At 40.3% G+C, this 13,142-nt stretch overlaps 1 protein-coding gene across 1 annotated transcript in view; it reads left to right on the forward strand.

Annotated features, from left to right (window-relative positions):
• IFI30 (IFI30 lysosomal thiol reductase) overlaps positions 1 to 11,244 on the forward strand; it is a 71,196-nt gene extending 59,952 nt beyond the window's left edge. Inside the window, exon 7 of the mRNA XM_053702940.1 lies at positions 10,006 to 11,244. Coding sequence (XP_053558915.1) covers positions 10,006 to 10,077 — 72 coding nt within the window. The 3' untranslated portion in view covers positions 10,078 to 11,244. The remainder of the gene's footprint in view (positions 1 to 10,005) is intronic.
• Positions 11,245 to 13,142: the final 1,898 nt, after the last annotated feature.

A 13,142-nucleotide genomic window follows, 5' to 3' on the forward strand; every position in this document is an offset into this window, starting at 1 on the left:
TCCCTAAGGTCGAGGGGGCAGTTTCTACTCTAAACAAGCGCACTACTATTCCTATTGAGGATAGTTGTGCTTTCAAAGATCCTATGGATAAAAAATTGGAAGGTTTGCTTAAAAAGATTTTTGTACAGCAAGGTTACCTTCTACAACCCATTTCGTGCATTATCCCTGTCACTACAGCAGCGTGTTTCTGGTTCAAGGAACTGGAAAAGTCGCTCAGTAGAGAGACTCCATATGAGGAGGTTATGGACAGAGTTCACGCACTTAAGTTGGCTAACTCTTTTATTTTAGATGCCGCTTTGCAATTAGCCAGGTTAGCGGCGAAAAATTCAGGGTTTGCAATTGTGGCGCGCAGAGCGCTTTGGCTAAAGTCTTGGTCAGCGGATGTATCATCCAAGACAAAATTGCTTAACATCCCTTTCAAAGGTAAAACTCTCTTTGGGCCAGAATTAAAAGAGATTATTTCAGACATCACTGGAGGAAAGGGCCACGCCCTTCCACAAGATAGGCCTTTCAAGGCCAAGAATAAGTCTAATTTTCGTTCCTTTCGCAATTTCAGGAACGGACCGACCTCTAATCCTGCATCCTCTAAGCAAGAGGGTAATAAGAGGGTAATGCCTCACAGACCAAACCAGCCTGGAAACCTATGCAAGGCTGGAACAAGGGTAAGCAGGCCAAGAAGCCTGCTGCTGCTAACAAAACAGCATGAAGGAGTAGCCCCCGATCCGGGACCGGATCTAGTGGGGGGCAGACTCTCTCTCTTCGCTCAGGCCTGGGCAAGAGATGTTCAGGATCCCTGGACGCTAGAAATAGTTTCTCAGGGTTATCTTCTGGAATTCAAGGAACTACCCCCAAGGGAAAGGTTCCACATGTCTCACTTATCCTCAAACCAAATAAAGAGACAGGCGTTCTTACATTGTGTAGAAGACCTGTTAAAGATGGGAGTGATACACCCAGTTCCAATGACGGAACAAGGAATGGGATTTTACTCAAATCTGTTCATAGTTCCCAAAAAAGAGGAAACCTTCAGACCAATTCTGGATTTAAAGATCCTAAACAAATTTCTCAGGGTACCATCGTTCAAGATGGAAACCATTTGAACGATTCTACCCACTATCCAGGAAGGTCAATTTATGACTACCGTGGATCTAAAGGATGCGTACCTACATATTCCTATCCACAAAGAACATCATCAGTTCCTAAGGTTCGCCTTTCTGGACAAACATTACCAGTTTGTGGCCCTCCCATTCGGGTTAGCCACTGCTCCAAGGATTTTCACAAAGGTACTCGGGTCCCTTCTAGCGGTTCTAAGACCGAGGGGCATTGCAGTAGTACCATACTTGGACGACATTCTAATACAAGCGTCGTCTCTGTCAAAAGCAAAGGCTCATACAGACATAGTTCTGGCCTTTCTCAGATCGCACGGATGGAAGGTGAACATAGAAAAAAGTTCTCTGTCTCCGTCAACAAGAGTTCCTTTCTTGGGAACAATAATAGATTCCTTAGAAATGAGGATTTTTCTGACAGAGGTCAGAAAGTCAAAACTTCTAAGCACTTGTCAGGTTCTTCATTCTGTTCCACGTCCTTCCATAGCTCAGTGCATGGAAGTAGTAGGGTTGATGGTTGCAGCAATGGACATAGTTCCTTTTGCACGGATTCATCTAAGACCATTACAACTGTGCATGCTCAAACAGTGGAATGGGGACTATACAGACTTGTCTCCAGTGATTCAAGTAGATCAGAAGACCAGAGATTCACTCCGTTGGTGGCTGACCCTGGATCATCTATCCAAGGGAATGAGCTTCCGCAGACCAGAGTGGGTCATTGTCACGACCGACGCCAGTCTAGTGGGCTGGGGCGCGGTCTGGGAATCCCTGAAAGCTCAGGGACTATGGTCTCGGGAAGAGTCTCTTCTCCCGATCAACATTCTGGAACTAAGAGCGATATTCAATGCTCTCAGGGCTTGGCCTCAACTTGCAAAGGCCAGATTCATAAGATTCCAATCAGACAACATGACGACTGTTGCTTATATCAATCATCAGGGGGGAACAAGGAGTTCCCTGGCGATGAAAGAAGTGACCAAAATAATTCAATGGGTGGAGGATCATTCCTGCCATCTATCTGCGATCCACATCCCAGGTGTGGAAAACTGGGAAGCGGATTATCTGAGTCGTCAGACATTCCATCCGGGGGAGTGGGAACTCCACCCGGAGATCTTTGCCCAGTTGACTCAATTATGGGGCATTCCAGACATGGATCTGATGGCGTCTCGTCAGAACTTCAAGGTTCCTTGCTACGGGTCCAGATCCAGGGATCCCAAGGCGACTCTAGTAGATGCACTAGTAGCACCTTGGACCTTCAACCTAGCTTATGTGTTTCCACCGTTTCCTCTCATTCCCAGGCTGATAGCCAGGATCAAACAGGAGAGGGCTCCGGTGATCTTGATAGCTCCTGCGTGGCCACGCAGGACTTGGTATGCAGACCTGGTGAATATGTCATCGGTTCCACCATGGAAGCTACCTTTGAGACAGGACCTTCTTGTTCAGGGTCCATTCGAACATCCGAATCTGGTCTCTCTCCAGCTGACGGCTTGGAGATTGAACGCTTGATTCTATCAAAGCGTGGGTTTTCAGATTCTGTGATAGATACTCTGGTTCAGGCCAGAAAACCGGTAACTAGAAAGATTTACCATAAAATATGGAAAAGATATATCTGTTGGTGTGAATCCAAGGGATTCCCATGGAATAAGATAAAAATTCCTAAGATTCTTTCCTTTCTACAAGAAGGTTTGAAGAAAGGATTATCTGCGAGTTCTCTAAAGGGACAGATTTCTGCTTTATCTGTCTTACTACACAAACGACTGGCAGCTGTGCCAGATGTTCAAGCATTTGTTCAGGCTTTGGTTAGGATCAAGCCTGTTTACCGACCTTTGACTCCTCCCTGGAGTCTAAATCTAGTTCTTTCAGTTCTTCAAGGGGTTCCGTTTGAACCTCTACATTCCATAGATATTAAGTAATTATCTTGGAAAGTTTTGTTTTTGATTGCTATTTCTTCTGCTAGAAGAGTTTCAGAGTTATCTGCTCTGCAGTGTTCTCTGCCCTATCTGGTGTTCCATGCAGATAAGGTGGTTTTGCGTACTAAGCCTGGTTTTCTTCCAAAGGTTGTTTCTAACAAAAATATTAACCAGGAGATAGTTGTACCTTCTTTGTGTCCGAATCCAGTTTCAAAGAAGGAACGTTTGTTACACAATTTGGACGTAGTCCGTGCTCTAAAATTCTATTTAGAGGCTACAAAAGATTTCAGGCAAACATCTTCTCTGTTTGTCGTCTATTCTGGTAAAAGGAGAGGTCAAAAAGCGACTTCTACCTCTCTTTCCTTTTGGCTGAAAAGCATCATCCGATTGGCTTATGAGACTGCCGGACGGCAGCCTCCTGAAAGAATCACAGCTCACTCTACTAGGGCTGTGGCTTCCACATGGGCCTTCAAGAACGAGGCTTCTGTTGATCAGATATGTAAGGCAGCGACTTGGTCTTCACTGCACACTTTTGCCAAATTTTACAAATTTGATACTTTTGCTTCTTCGGAGGCTATTTTTGGGAGAAAGGTTTTGCAAGCCGTGGTGCCTTCCGTTTAGGTAACCTGATTTGCTCCCTCCCTTCATCCGTGTCCTAAAGCTTTGGTATTGGTTCCCACAAGTAAGGATGACGCCGTGGACCGGACACACCAATGTTGGAGAAAACAGAATTTATGCTTACCTGATAAATTACTTTCTCCAACGGTGTGTCCGGTCCACGGCCCGCCCTGGTTTTTTTAATCAGGTCTGATGAATTATTTTCTCTAACTACAGTCACCACGGTACCATATGGTTTCTCCTATTTTTTTCCTCCTGTCCGCCAGTCGAATGACTGGGGTGGGTGGAGCCTAGGAGGGACTATATGGCCAGCTTTGCTGGGACTCTTTGCCATTTCCTGTTGGGGAAGAGATATTCCCACAAGTAAGGATGACGCCGTGGACCGGACACACCGTTGGAGAAAGTAATTTATCAGGTAAGCATAAATTCTGTTTTTTATTTTGTGGGTTTGGGGGGGTGGGGGTTTGTATACTGTTAGGGGGTGTTTGATTTTCTTTTTTAGCAAAAGAGCTGTTAACTTTAGGGCAATGCCCTACAAAAGGCCCTTTTAAGGACCCTTGGTAGTTTATTTTTTTTATTTTTTATTTTTTTTAAACGGGGTATTAGAATAGGAATATTTTTTATTGTTTTGGAAAATTTCGGGTTTTTTTTGTAATGGTAGTTTTTTAAATTTTTTAATTTTAGTGTTTTTTATTTTTTGTAGTGATGGTAGTTTTTGTATTTTTGTAATGTTAGTTTTTTTTTTGTAATGTTAGGTTTTAGTATAAGGCAGCTTAGGTTTTACATTTATTTCACAGGTAAGTTTGTATTTATTTTAATAACTAGGTAGTTAGTAACTATTTACTAACTATTCTACCTAGTTAAAATAAATACAAACTTACCTGTGAAATAAAAGTAAAACCTAAGCTAGCTACAATATAACTATTAGTTATATTGTAGCTAGCTTAGGTTTGTTTTATTTCACAGGTAAGTTTGTATTTAGTTTTAAATATTATTTAGTTAATAATTGTAACTTTAATTTAGCTCTATTTTAATTATGTTAAAGTTAGGGGGTGTTAGGTTTAGGGTTACGGTTACGGTTAGGTTTAGGGTTAGGGTTACTGTTAGATTTAGGGTTAGGGGTTAATATAGTTTAATTTAGGTTGTTGTGATGTGGGGGCCGCCGGTTTAGGGGTTCATAGGTTTAGTTAATTTTGGGGATGTTTGGGAACGGCGGTTTAGGGGTTAATAGGTTTAGTTAGTGTTGGCGATGTTTTGGAACGGCGGTTTAGGGGTTAATAGGTTTAGTTAGTGTCGGCAATGTTGGGGAGCTGCGGTTTAGGAGTTAACAGGTTTAGGTAGTGTTGCCGATGTGTTTGGGTGTTGTTTAGGGGTTAATATGTTTAGGTAGTTTTGGCGATATCGGGGAACTGCGGTTTAGGGGTTAATAGGTTTAGTTTGTGTCGGCAATGTTTGGGAACGGCGGTTTAGAGGTTAATATGTTTAGTTCGTGTCAACAATGATTCGGAACGGAGGTTTAGGGGTTATTAGATTTAGTTAGTGTCTGCGATGTCAGGGAACAGCGGTTTAGGGGTTAATAGCTTTATTTATTGATTTAGTTAGTGCCGGCGATGTTGGGGAAGTGCGTTTTAGGGGTTAATAGATTAGTTAGTGTTGGCAGTGTGGGGGTGCGGTTTAGGTGTTAATAGGTTTAGTTAGTGTCGGGATGTCGGGGAACGGCGGTTTAGGGGTTAATAGTTTTATTTAATTATTTAGACTTAGAGTTAGTGTCTGCGATGTGCGGTTTACATTAGGAACAATGAAAAATTCTGAATATGAATAATGGATCCGAAAATTTAGAAACTAATTTATTCATTTTCTGAATTTTTCGGGGTGTGCTGATTCGGAAATTCGGATGCATCCGAATCTCTGAATATGGCAAAATTTGGCCGAAAAACTTATTCGGCCGAAACTAAACGCAGATGTCTAATATTCAACTATTTGTCTTTTTTGGAAACAAGTTTAAAAAAGGGCTACAGTTTTTCAGACCTTATGTTCTCTTTTTTTAAAAATAAATATATTGCCCAATGATCTTGTCAGATTATTATTAAAATTGCAAATAATACAAACAATACAGATCATAGCACACAGATACCATTAGATTTCATCATCTTGAGAAGTGTTTTTTTTTTTTTTTTTTAAATAAATTGAGGAACTATGTGTTCTCTGAAAAAGGAACTATACTGTTCGGTAAAACATAATTGAGTGATTCTTGTTCCACAATGTTTGCAAATTGTTCTGCAATTATTCCATATAAAACTGGGCAAATTGCCTCTTTAACCTTTATCTTTAATCCTATCAACCATTTTTTTTTTTAAAGGGACATACATGTGTAAAAAGAAAATAATCTGTGTTAAATCATTTTATTATTGCACAACAGCTTCCATATAACTACCGTATGTGTTAAAGTCAGATCCGCAGCAGCAATGCATTATTGGGACCTGGATGAACACATCTGGTGAGCCAGTGATAAGAGATATATGTAGGTACCCACCAATCACCAGCTAGTTCCCAGTAGTGCATTGCAACTCCTGAGCAATGTTCCCTCTAAAAAAATTTACAGCTGTGCGGAGCTGCTACTGCACTGAGCAGAATTTTTTTACACGACCTGGTGACTGGGCAGCATATATATATATATATATCATATATAAATATATCAAATCTATATATACAAAAGTCCCGACTGACTGAATCATTAACGCCCAGCTCAAACCGTTTAACCTAGGAGCGTGAAATTTGGAAGGTACGTTGTTTTTGTGACGTAGGCACCCACTAAGGAAGAATTTTATTTTTACGAGGATACCTATATCTAAAAAACTGATGATGTGAAAATTGGTATTTAGATTCTACCATTTCCCAAAAATACACTTAAGGGGAGTCAAAAGTGGAGGTCTGATTTATGAGGATACTTTTATCTAAAAAACAAAATATGTTACAGACGTGAACATTTGGTATTTAGATTCTCCTGGAAAAATAAAGAAATACGTGTTTTACCATTTCTGCAAAATACACTTAAGGGGGATCAAAAGGTGGGGGGCTGATTTATGAGGATACCTATATCTCAAAAACAAAAGATGTTACAGACTTGAAAATTGGTATTTAGATTCTCCTTGAAAAAGAAAGAAACACATGCTGTACCATTTCCCCGAAATCCACTTAAGGGGGGTCAAAAGTGTGGGGGGGCTGATTTATGAGGATACCTGTATCTCAAAAACAAAAGATGTTACAGATGTGAACATTTGTATTTAGATTCTCCTTTAAAAATAAAGAAATACGTGTTTGACCATTTCCCAAAAATCCACTTAAGGGGGGGCGAAACACAAAGAATTAACAAAAACTCAACCTGAACGGGCACACACGTGAGGGCACATGTTTTTTGCTATTTTTTTTACAAATTACAAAATCCAAGCGAGCGAAACCGCAGGCAACAGCTAATATATATATATAATATATATATTGCATATACTGTATATATCAGTGGCGTATTTAGGTTTTGTGCTGCCCTAGGCACTCAACATTCTGCTACCCCCCACCCCCCATAGGATTTAGGTTGGGTTTTTTTTGGGTCGTAATATATTTTTTGGTCAGTGTATTTTTTTAGGAATATTATATATATATATATATATATATATATATATATATATATATATATATATATATATATATATATAAAGACAAAGGAAGGCAATCACTGGTCTTTTTAGTGTGTAAATTTAATGAATAAAGTGTGACGTTTCGGGGGGACACTCCCCTTCCTCAGACTTTTGTCTGAGGAAGGGGAGTGTCCCCCCCGAAATGTCACACTTTATTCATTAAATTTACCCACTAAAAAGACCAGTGAGTGCCTTCCTTTGTCTTTATATTTACCCGCTGGCACCCTGGCATTTGTTTTTGGAGGTGAGAGTGCTCTCTTTGAACATTATATATATATATATATAAATTTCTTTTATCAGATTTACTTTGTTCTGTTAGTATACTTTGTTGAAAAGCACATGTACATATGCTCAGCAGCAACAAAGCAATACTGGGATTTAGCTGGTGGCTACACACATATGCCTCTTGTCATTGGCTCACCAAATGTGTTCAGCTAACTCCCAGTAGTGCCTTGCTGCTTGCCTTTGCAGGGGTTAAACAGATAGTTACATGTATTCAACAGTGCAATAATAAAATGCTCTAACATAATAGAGCAGTTTTTTTTTTTTGCACTATTGTGTCCCTATAAAAAAAATGTGCTTGGCAGGAGCTGCTGAGTAACAGTATGCAATAATAAAGCAATTACTATACATAATGTTAGCGGCTGTATGTAAACAAATATTATTACTGCAACCTTAATAACCTTAACACATTTCTCAATTTCTTCTTTCAGAGCAGGTCACAAATTTTATTTAATTTGAGCAGTGAAAAGCTCCATGAAAAACAAACAAACAAACTGCTATCTTGTTCACTGTGATAGGAAATTATGTTTGAGGGTGAGATTACATAGACATTAACACCCTAACATACTATTATATATATATGTGTGTGTGTGTGTGTGTGTGTATATATATATATATATATATATATATCCTATAATATAAAAGGCCAAGTGTGTTTGTCCGAAGCTGTCATGCGCACTAGAGACAGCACGAGGACAAACACACCTGGCCTTACCTGACAAGCCATGCTGTTTGCGGCGAAAGTGGGCCGGGCGGGAGCGTGGGCGTGGCCGGGCGGCACGACAGAGAGGGGAGAGAAATAGAAAGAGAGGGGGAGAGACAAAAAGAGATAGGAAAGAGCTAAAGAGAGGGGGAAGAGCAGAAGAGAGGGGAAAGTGCAGAAGAGAGGGAGAAGAGAGAGCAAAAGAGAGGGGAGAGAGACAGAGCAAAAGAGAGGGGGGAGAGAGCAAAAGAGAGGGGGGGGAGAGAGAGAGCAAAAGAGAGGGGGGAGAGAGAGAGAGCAAAAGAGAGGGATGGAGAGAGAGCAAAAGAGAGGGATAGAGAGAGAGCAAAAAAAAGGAGAGGCAGCAAAAGAGAGGGGGGAGAGAGAGAGCGCAAAAGAGAGGGGGGAGAGAGAAAGTGCAAAAGAGAGGGGGAGAGAGAGAGTGCAAAAGAGGGGGAGAGAGAGAGCGCAAAAGAGAGGGAGAGAGAGAGCGCAAAAGAGAGGGAGAGAGAAAGCGCAAAAGAGGGGGAGAGAGAGCGCAAAAAAGAGGGGGAGAGAGCGCAAAAGAGGGGGAGAGCGTGTGCAAAAGAGGGGGAGAGCGCAAAAGAGAGGGGGAGAGAGAGCGCGCAAAAGAGAGGGGGAGAGAGAGCACGCAAAAGAGAGGGGAGAGAGAGCACGCAAAAGAGAGGGGGAGAGAGAGCACGCAAAAGAGGGGGGAGAGAGAGAGCACAAAAGAGAGAGAGAACGCAAAAGAGAGGGGGGAGAGAGAGCAAAAGAGAGGGGGAGAGAAAGCAAAAGAGAGGAAGCAAAAGAGAGGGGGGGAGAGAGAGAGCACAAAAGAGAGGGGGAGAGCGCAAAAGAGAGGGGGAGAGAGCGCAAAAGAGAGGGGAAAGAGCGCAAAACATAGGGGGGAGAGAAAGCAAAAGAGAGGGGGAGAGAGAGAGAGCAAAAAAGAGGGGGGGAGAGCGCAAAAGAGAGGGGGAGAGAGCGCAAAAGAGAAGGGGAGAGAGAGCAAAAGAGAGGGGGAGGGAGAGCAAAAGAGAGGGGGAGAGCGAGCAAAAGAGAGGGGGAGAGAGAGAGCAAAAGAGAGGGGGGAGAGAGAGAGCAAAAGAGAGGTGGAGCGAGAGAGAGAGTGCAAAAGAGAGGGGGAGAGCGCAAAAGAGAGGGGGAGAGAGCACAAAAGAGAGGGGGAGAGAGAGAGCAAGGGGTGGGACCGCTGTACTGCAAAAAATGGCCCGTGTGAACGGGCTTTAGGACTAGTATATATATATAAATATTGCACTTTCATATGCATGGCAGGAAATGTTTGAGTACAATGTCCCTTTGAGGTTTTTTAAACACAAGGAGGAAAATGGTGTCACACAGATATTAGTAACATACAGAAGTAGAGTCACAATAGGTGGCTGTCAAAAAGAAGAAAAGAAAAAAATAAACGTATTGCGTTTATTGAGAATAAATGCAATGAGTACAGGGAAAAGAAAGAGGTAGATATTTGCCTTCACCTGTTTTTTCTTTCAACAAATCAGATTTTAACCTATCATTGTATTCAGAATGCATTTTATCTAACTCCTTTGTATTGACACTAAATGACTTTATGTCAACATAAGTGCACTATTGTACGGATGACAGAAATGTATGTATTTATATCACCTCTTTTTTTTAACAATAAAACTTTATTTATATCCTATCTCTTAATACAGGGCCCAAAGCCAGACGCCTGTGCACACAAAAAAGTAACTCAAATACAGAAGGAAACATTATGTTATAACTAAATGACTTCAACTGATGAGAGAAGATTGGAGCAGCATCTTCATAATTCTAGTGTTTTATAATTGACATCTTATCTGTTATACTGGATGGCTACAAAAAACTTTTATTTTTTCTTCCTGGAAATCTTTTTTAACATAATTATAAATATTACCAACTGACAATAGAAACATATTTAAATGCCCAGTTAGTCAAGAGACTCACACATTAAACTGTACATTGAGACAGGTTTTAAACAGCCATAAAATGTCACAGAATTGTGAATTTTTAATGCAATGCTTAGCACCTCTTACATGCTCCCAGTTTCTAATATAAGAGCATACTTTAGCCACTAATTGGTGCATAGACTCTTGCACACAAGCTTGATTGACAGGTTAGCGTTGAACATTGTGTATGTACCAATCAGCTCTTGTTTAGGCTCTTGGAGTTAAAAAGGGCTAAATTAGCTTTTCTTAAAAAAATCCATTACAGAAGTTATTTTATATAGTTGTCAACATACTATTGACATATATCAGACACACTTCCCTGTCTTCAAATTAATTAGAAAATGGGCTACAAGCTAATTTAACTATAAAATGCAACATCTTTATAATAAATTGAAATAAAATATCTAGCCATCATGAATGCACTGAATATTTGTATTGGTTGTTCCACTCATAAAGGGCTCTTTAACAGGAACACAGCTCCACTTTAACAGGAACACAAGATTTAAAGTCTATATTGAATCTTTATGGATATGGGCATTTAACATGAAAAATACTGTTTCCATTTTACCACTAAATATTTGCATAGGTATTAAAAAGACATTATAGTTACTTTATAACATATAATGCCAATGCATTAATGAAGATTTCTAATGTACGTTATTTTGTTTCTTCTCTCATTAATAGAAGTTAACCCCTCTGCATGCCCTGTCTAGCAAAATAAATAAAGTACAGGTACATAAATTTGTCCAAGCTCATAAACGCAAATGTTTGTGTCAATGAGCATAATGGCATTTTTTCTTATGAAACTATAATGTCTCTTTAATGGAGATTTCGCACTGTGTAAAATACTACTTGAGGGCTACATCCACTCATTCTGTATGTAAATTAAATACAGCTATAATTGCATCTGTTAGGTCTGCTTTATTTCCTCTTGGTTTGGAAGAAATAAAGGACTAATAAAGTTTAGCAGGTAGTGTGGGTCATCATTATGAATTACTCGTATTGTAGAAGAATGATACTAGTTTGGATAAATATAAATATCATTTCATATATCATCACACTCCAAACAACAAATTACAACTCTGGGTGCTGGAGCAGATCCAAATAATACATTAACAAATAAGAAGGACTCCCTGATGTTTCAGTGAGGTAACTTCCCCATCCCTACCTTGAGTCGGCTTCACCCAACCGGGCCGAACTCTTCATCCGATGGACCAAAAGAAGACACCTATACGGGCAGAAGAGGACATCCAGACCGGCAGACATCTTCATCCAAGCGGCATCTTCTATCTTCATCCATCCGACGAGAAGCGGCTCCATCTTCAAGACCTCCTATCAGCCAATCGGAATTTGAGGGACGCCATCTTGGATGATGTCACTTAAAGGAACCTTCATTCGTCGGGTAGTCGTCGGTCAAAAAGGATGTTCCGCGCCGGAGGTCTTGAAGATGGAGCCGCTCCTCGTCGGATGGATGAATATAGAAGATGCCGCTTGGGTGAAGATGTCTGCCGGTCCGGGTGTCTTCTTTTGGTCCATTGGATGAAAAGTTTGGCCCGGTTGGGTGAAGACGACTCAAGGTAGGGAGATCTTCAGGGGAGTAGTGTTAGGTTTATTTAAGGGGGGTTTGGGGTAGAGTAGGGGTATGTGGGTGGTGGGTTGTAATGTTGGGGGGTGGTATTGTGTTATTTTTTTACAGGCAAAAGAGCTGATTTCTTTGGGGCATGCCCCGCAAAAAGCCCTTTTAAGGGCTGGTAAGGTAATAGAGCTGTTAACTTTTTTAATTTAGATTAGGGTAGGGAAATTTTTTTATTTTCGGGGCTTTGTTATTTTATTAGGGGGCTTAGAGTAGGTGTAATTCGCTTAAAATTCTTGTAATCTGTTTTTATTTTTTGTAATTTAGTGTTTGTTTTTTTTGGTAATTTAGTTTAGTTTATTTAATTGTAGGTACTTGTAGTTAATTGATTTAATTTATTTAATTTATTTATTGATAGTTTAGTGTTAGGTTTAATTGTAACTTAGGTTAGGATTTATTTTACAGGTAATTTTGTAATTATTTTAACTAGGTAGCTATTAAATAGTAAATAACTATTTAATAGCTATTGTACCTAGTTAAAATAAATACAAAGTTGCCTGTAAAATAAATATAAATCCTAAAATAGCTACAATATAATTATTCGTTATATAATAGCTATATTAGGGTTTATTTTACAGGTAAGTATTTAGCTTTAAATAGGAATAATTTATTTAATAAGAGTTAATTTATTTCGTTAGATTAAAATTATATTTAATTTAGGGGGGTGTTAGGGTTAGGGTTAGACTTAGCTTTAGGGGTTAATACATTTATTAGAGTAGCGACGAGGTCCAGTCGGCAGATTAGGGGTTAATAAGTGTAGGTAAGGTAGCGGCTACGGGGGGGGGCAGATTAGGGGTTAATAAATATTATGTAGGTGCCGGCGATGTTAGGGGCAGCATATTAGAGGTTCATAGGGATAATGTAGGTGGCGGCGATGTGCGGTCGGCAGATTAGGGGTTAAAAAAAATTATAGTGGTGGCGATGTGGGGGGGGCCTCGGTTTAGGGGTACATAGGTAGTTTATGGGTGTTAGTGTACTTTAGAGCACAGTAGTTAAGAGCTTTCTGAACCGGCGTTAGCCCAGAAAGCTCTTAACTACTGACTTTTTTCTGTGGATGGAGTCTTGTCGGTAGAGGGTGTACCGCTCACTTCAGCCAAGACTCTAAATACCAGCGTTAGGAAAATCCCATTGAAAAGATAGGATACGCAATTGGCGTAAGGGGATCTGTGTTATGGAAAAGTCGTGGCTTGGAAGTGAGCGTTAGTCCCTTTCCTGGCTGCAGGGCCGCCAC

This window comes from Bombina bombina, chromosome 2 (genome assembly GCF_027579735.1).
Source record: "Bombina bombina isolate aBomBom1 chromosome 2, aBomBom1.pri, whole genome shotgun sequence".
NCBI lineage: Eukaryota > Metazoa > Chordata > Amphibia > Anura > Bombinatoridae > Bombina > Bombina bombina.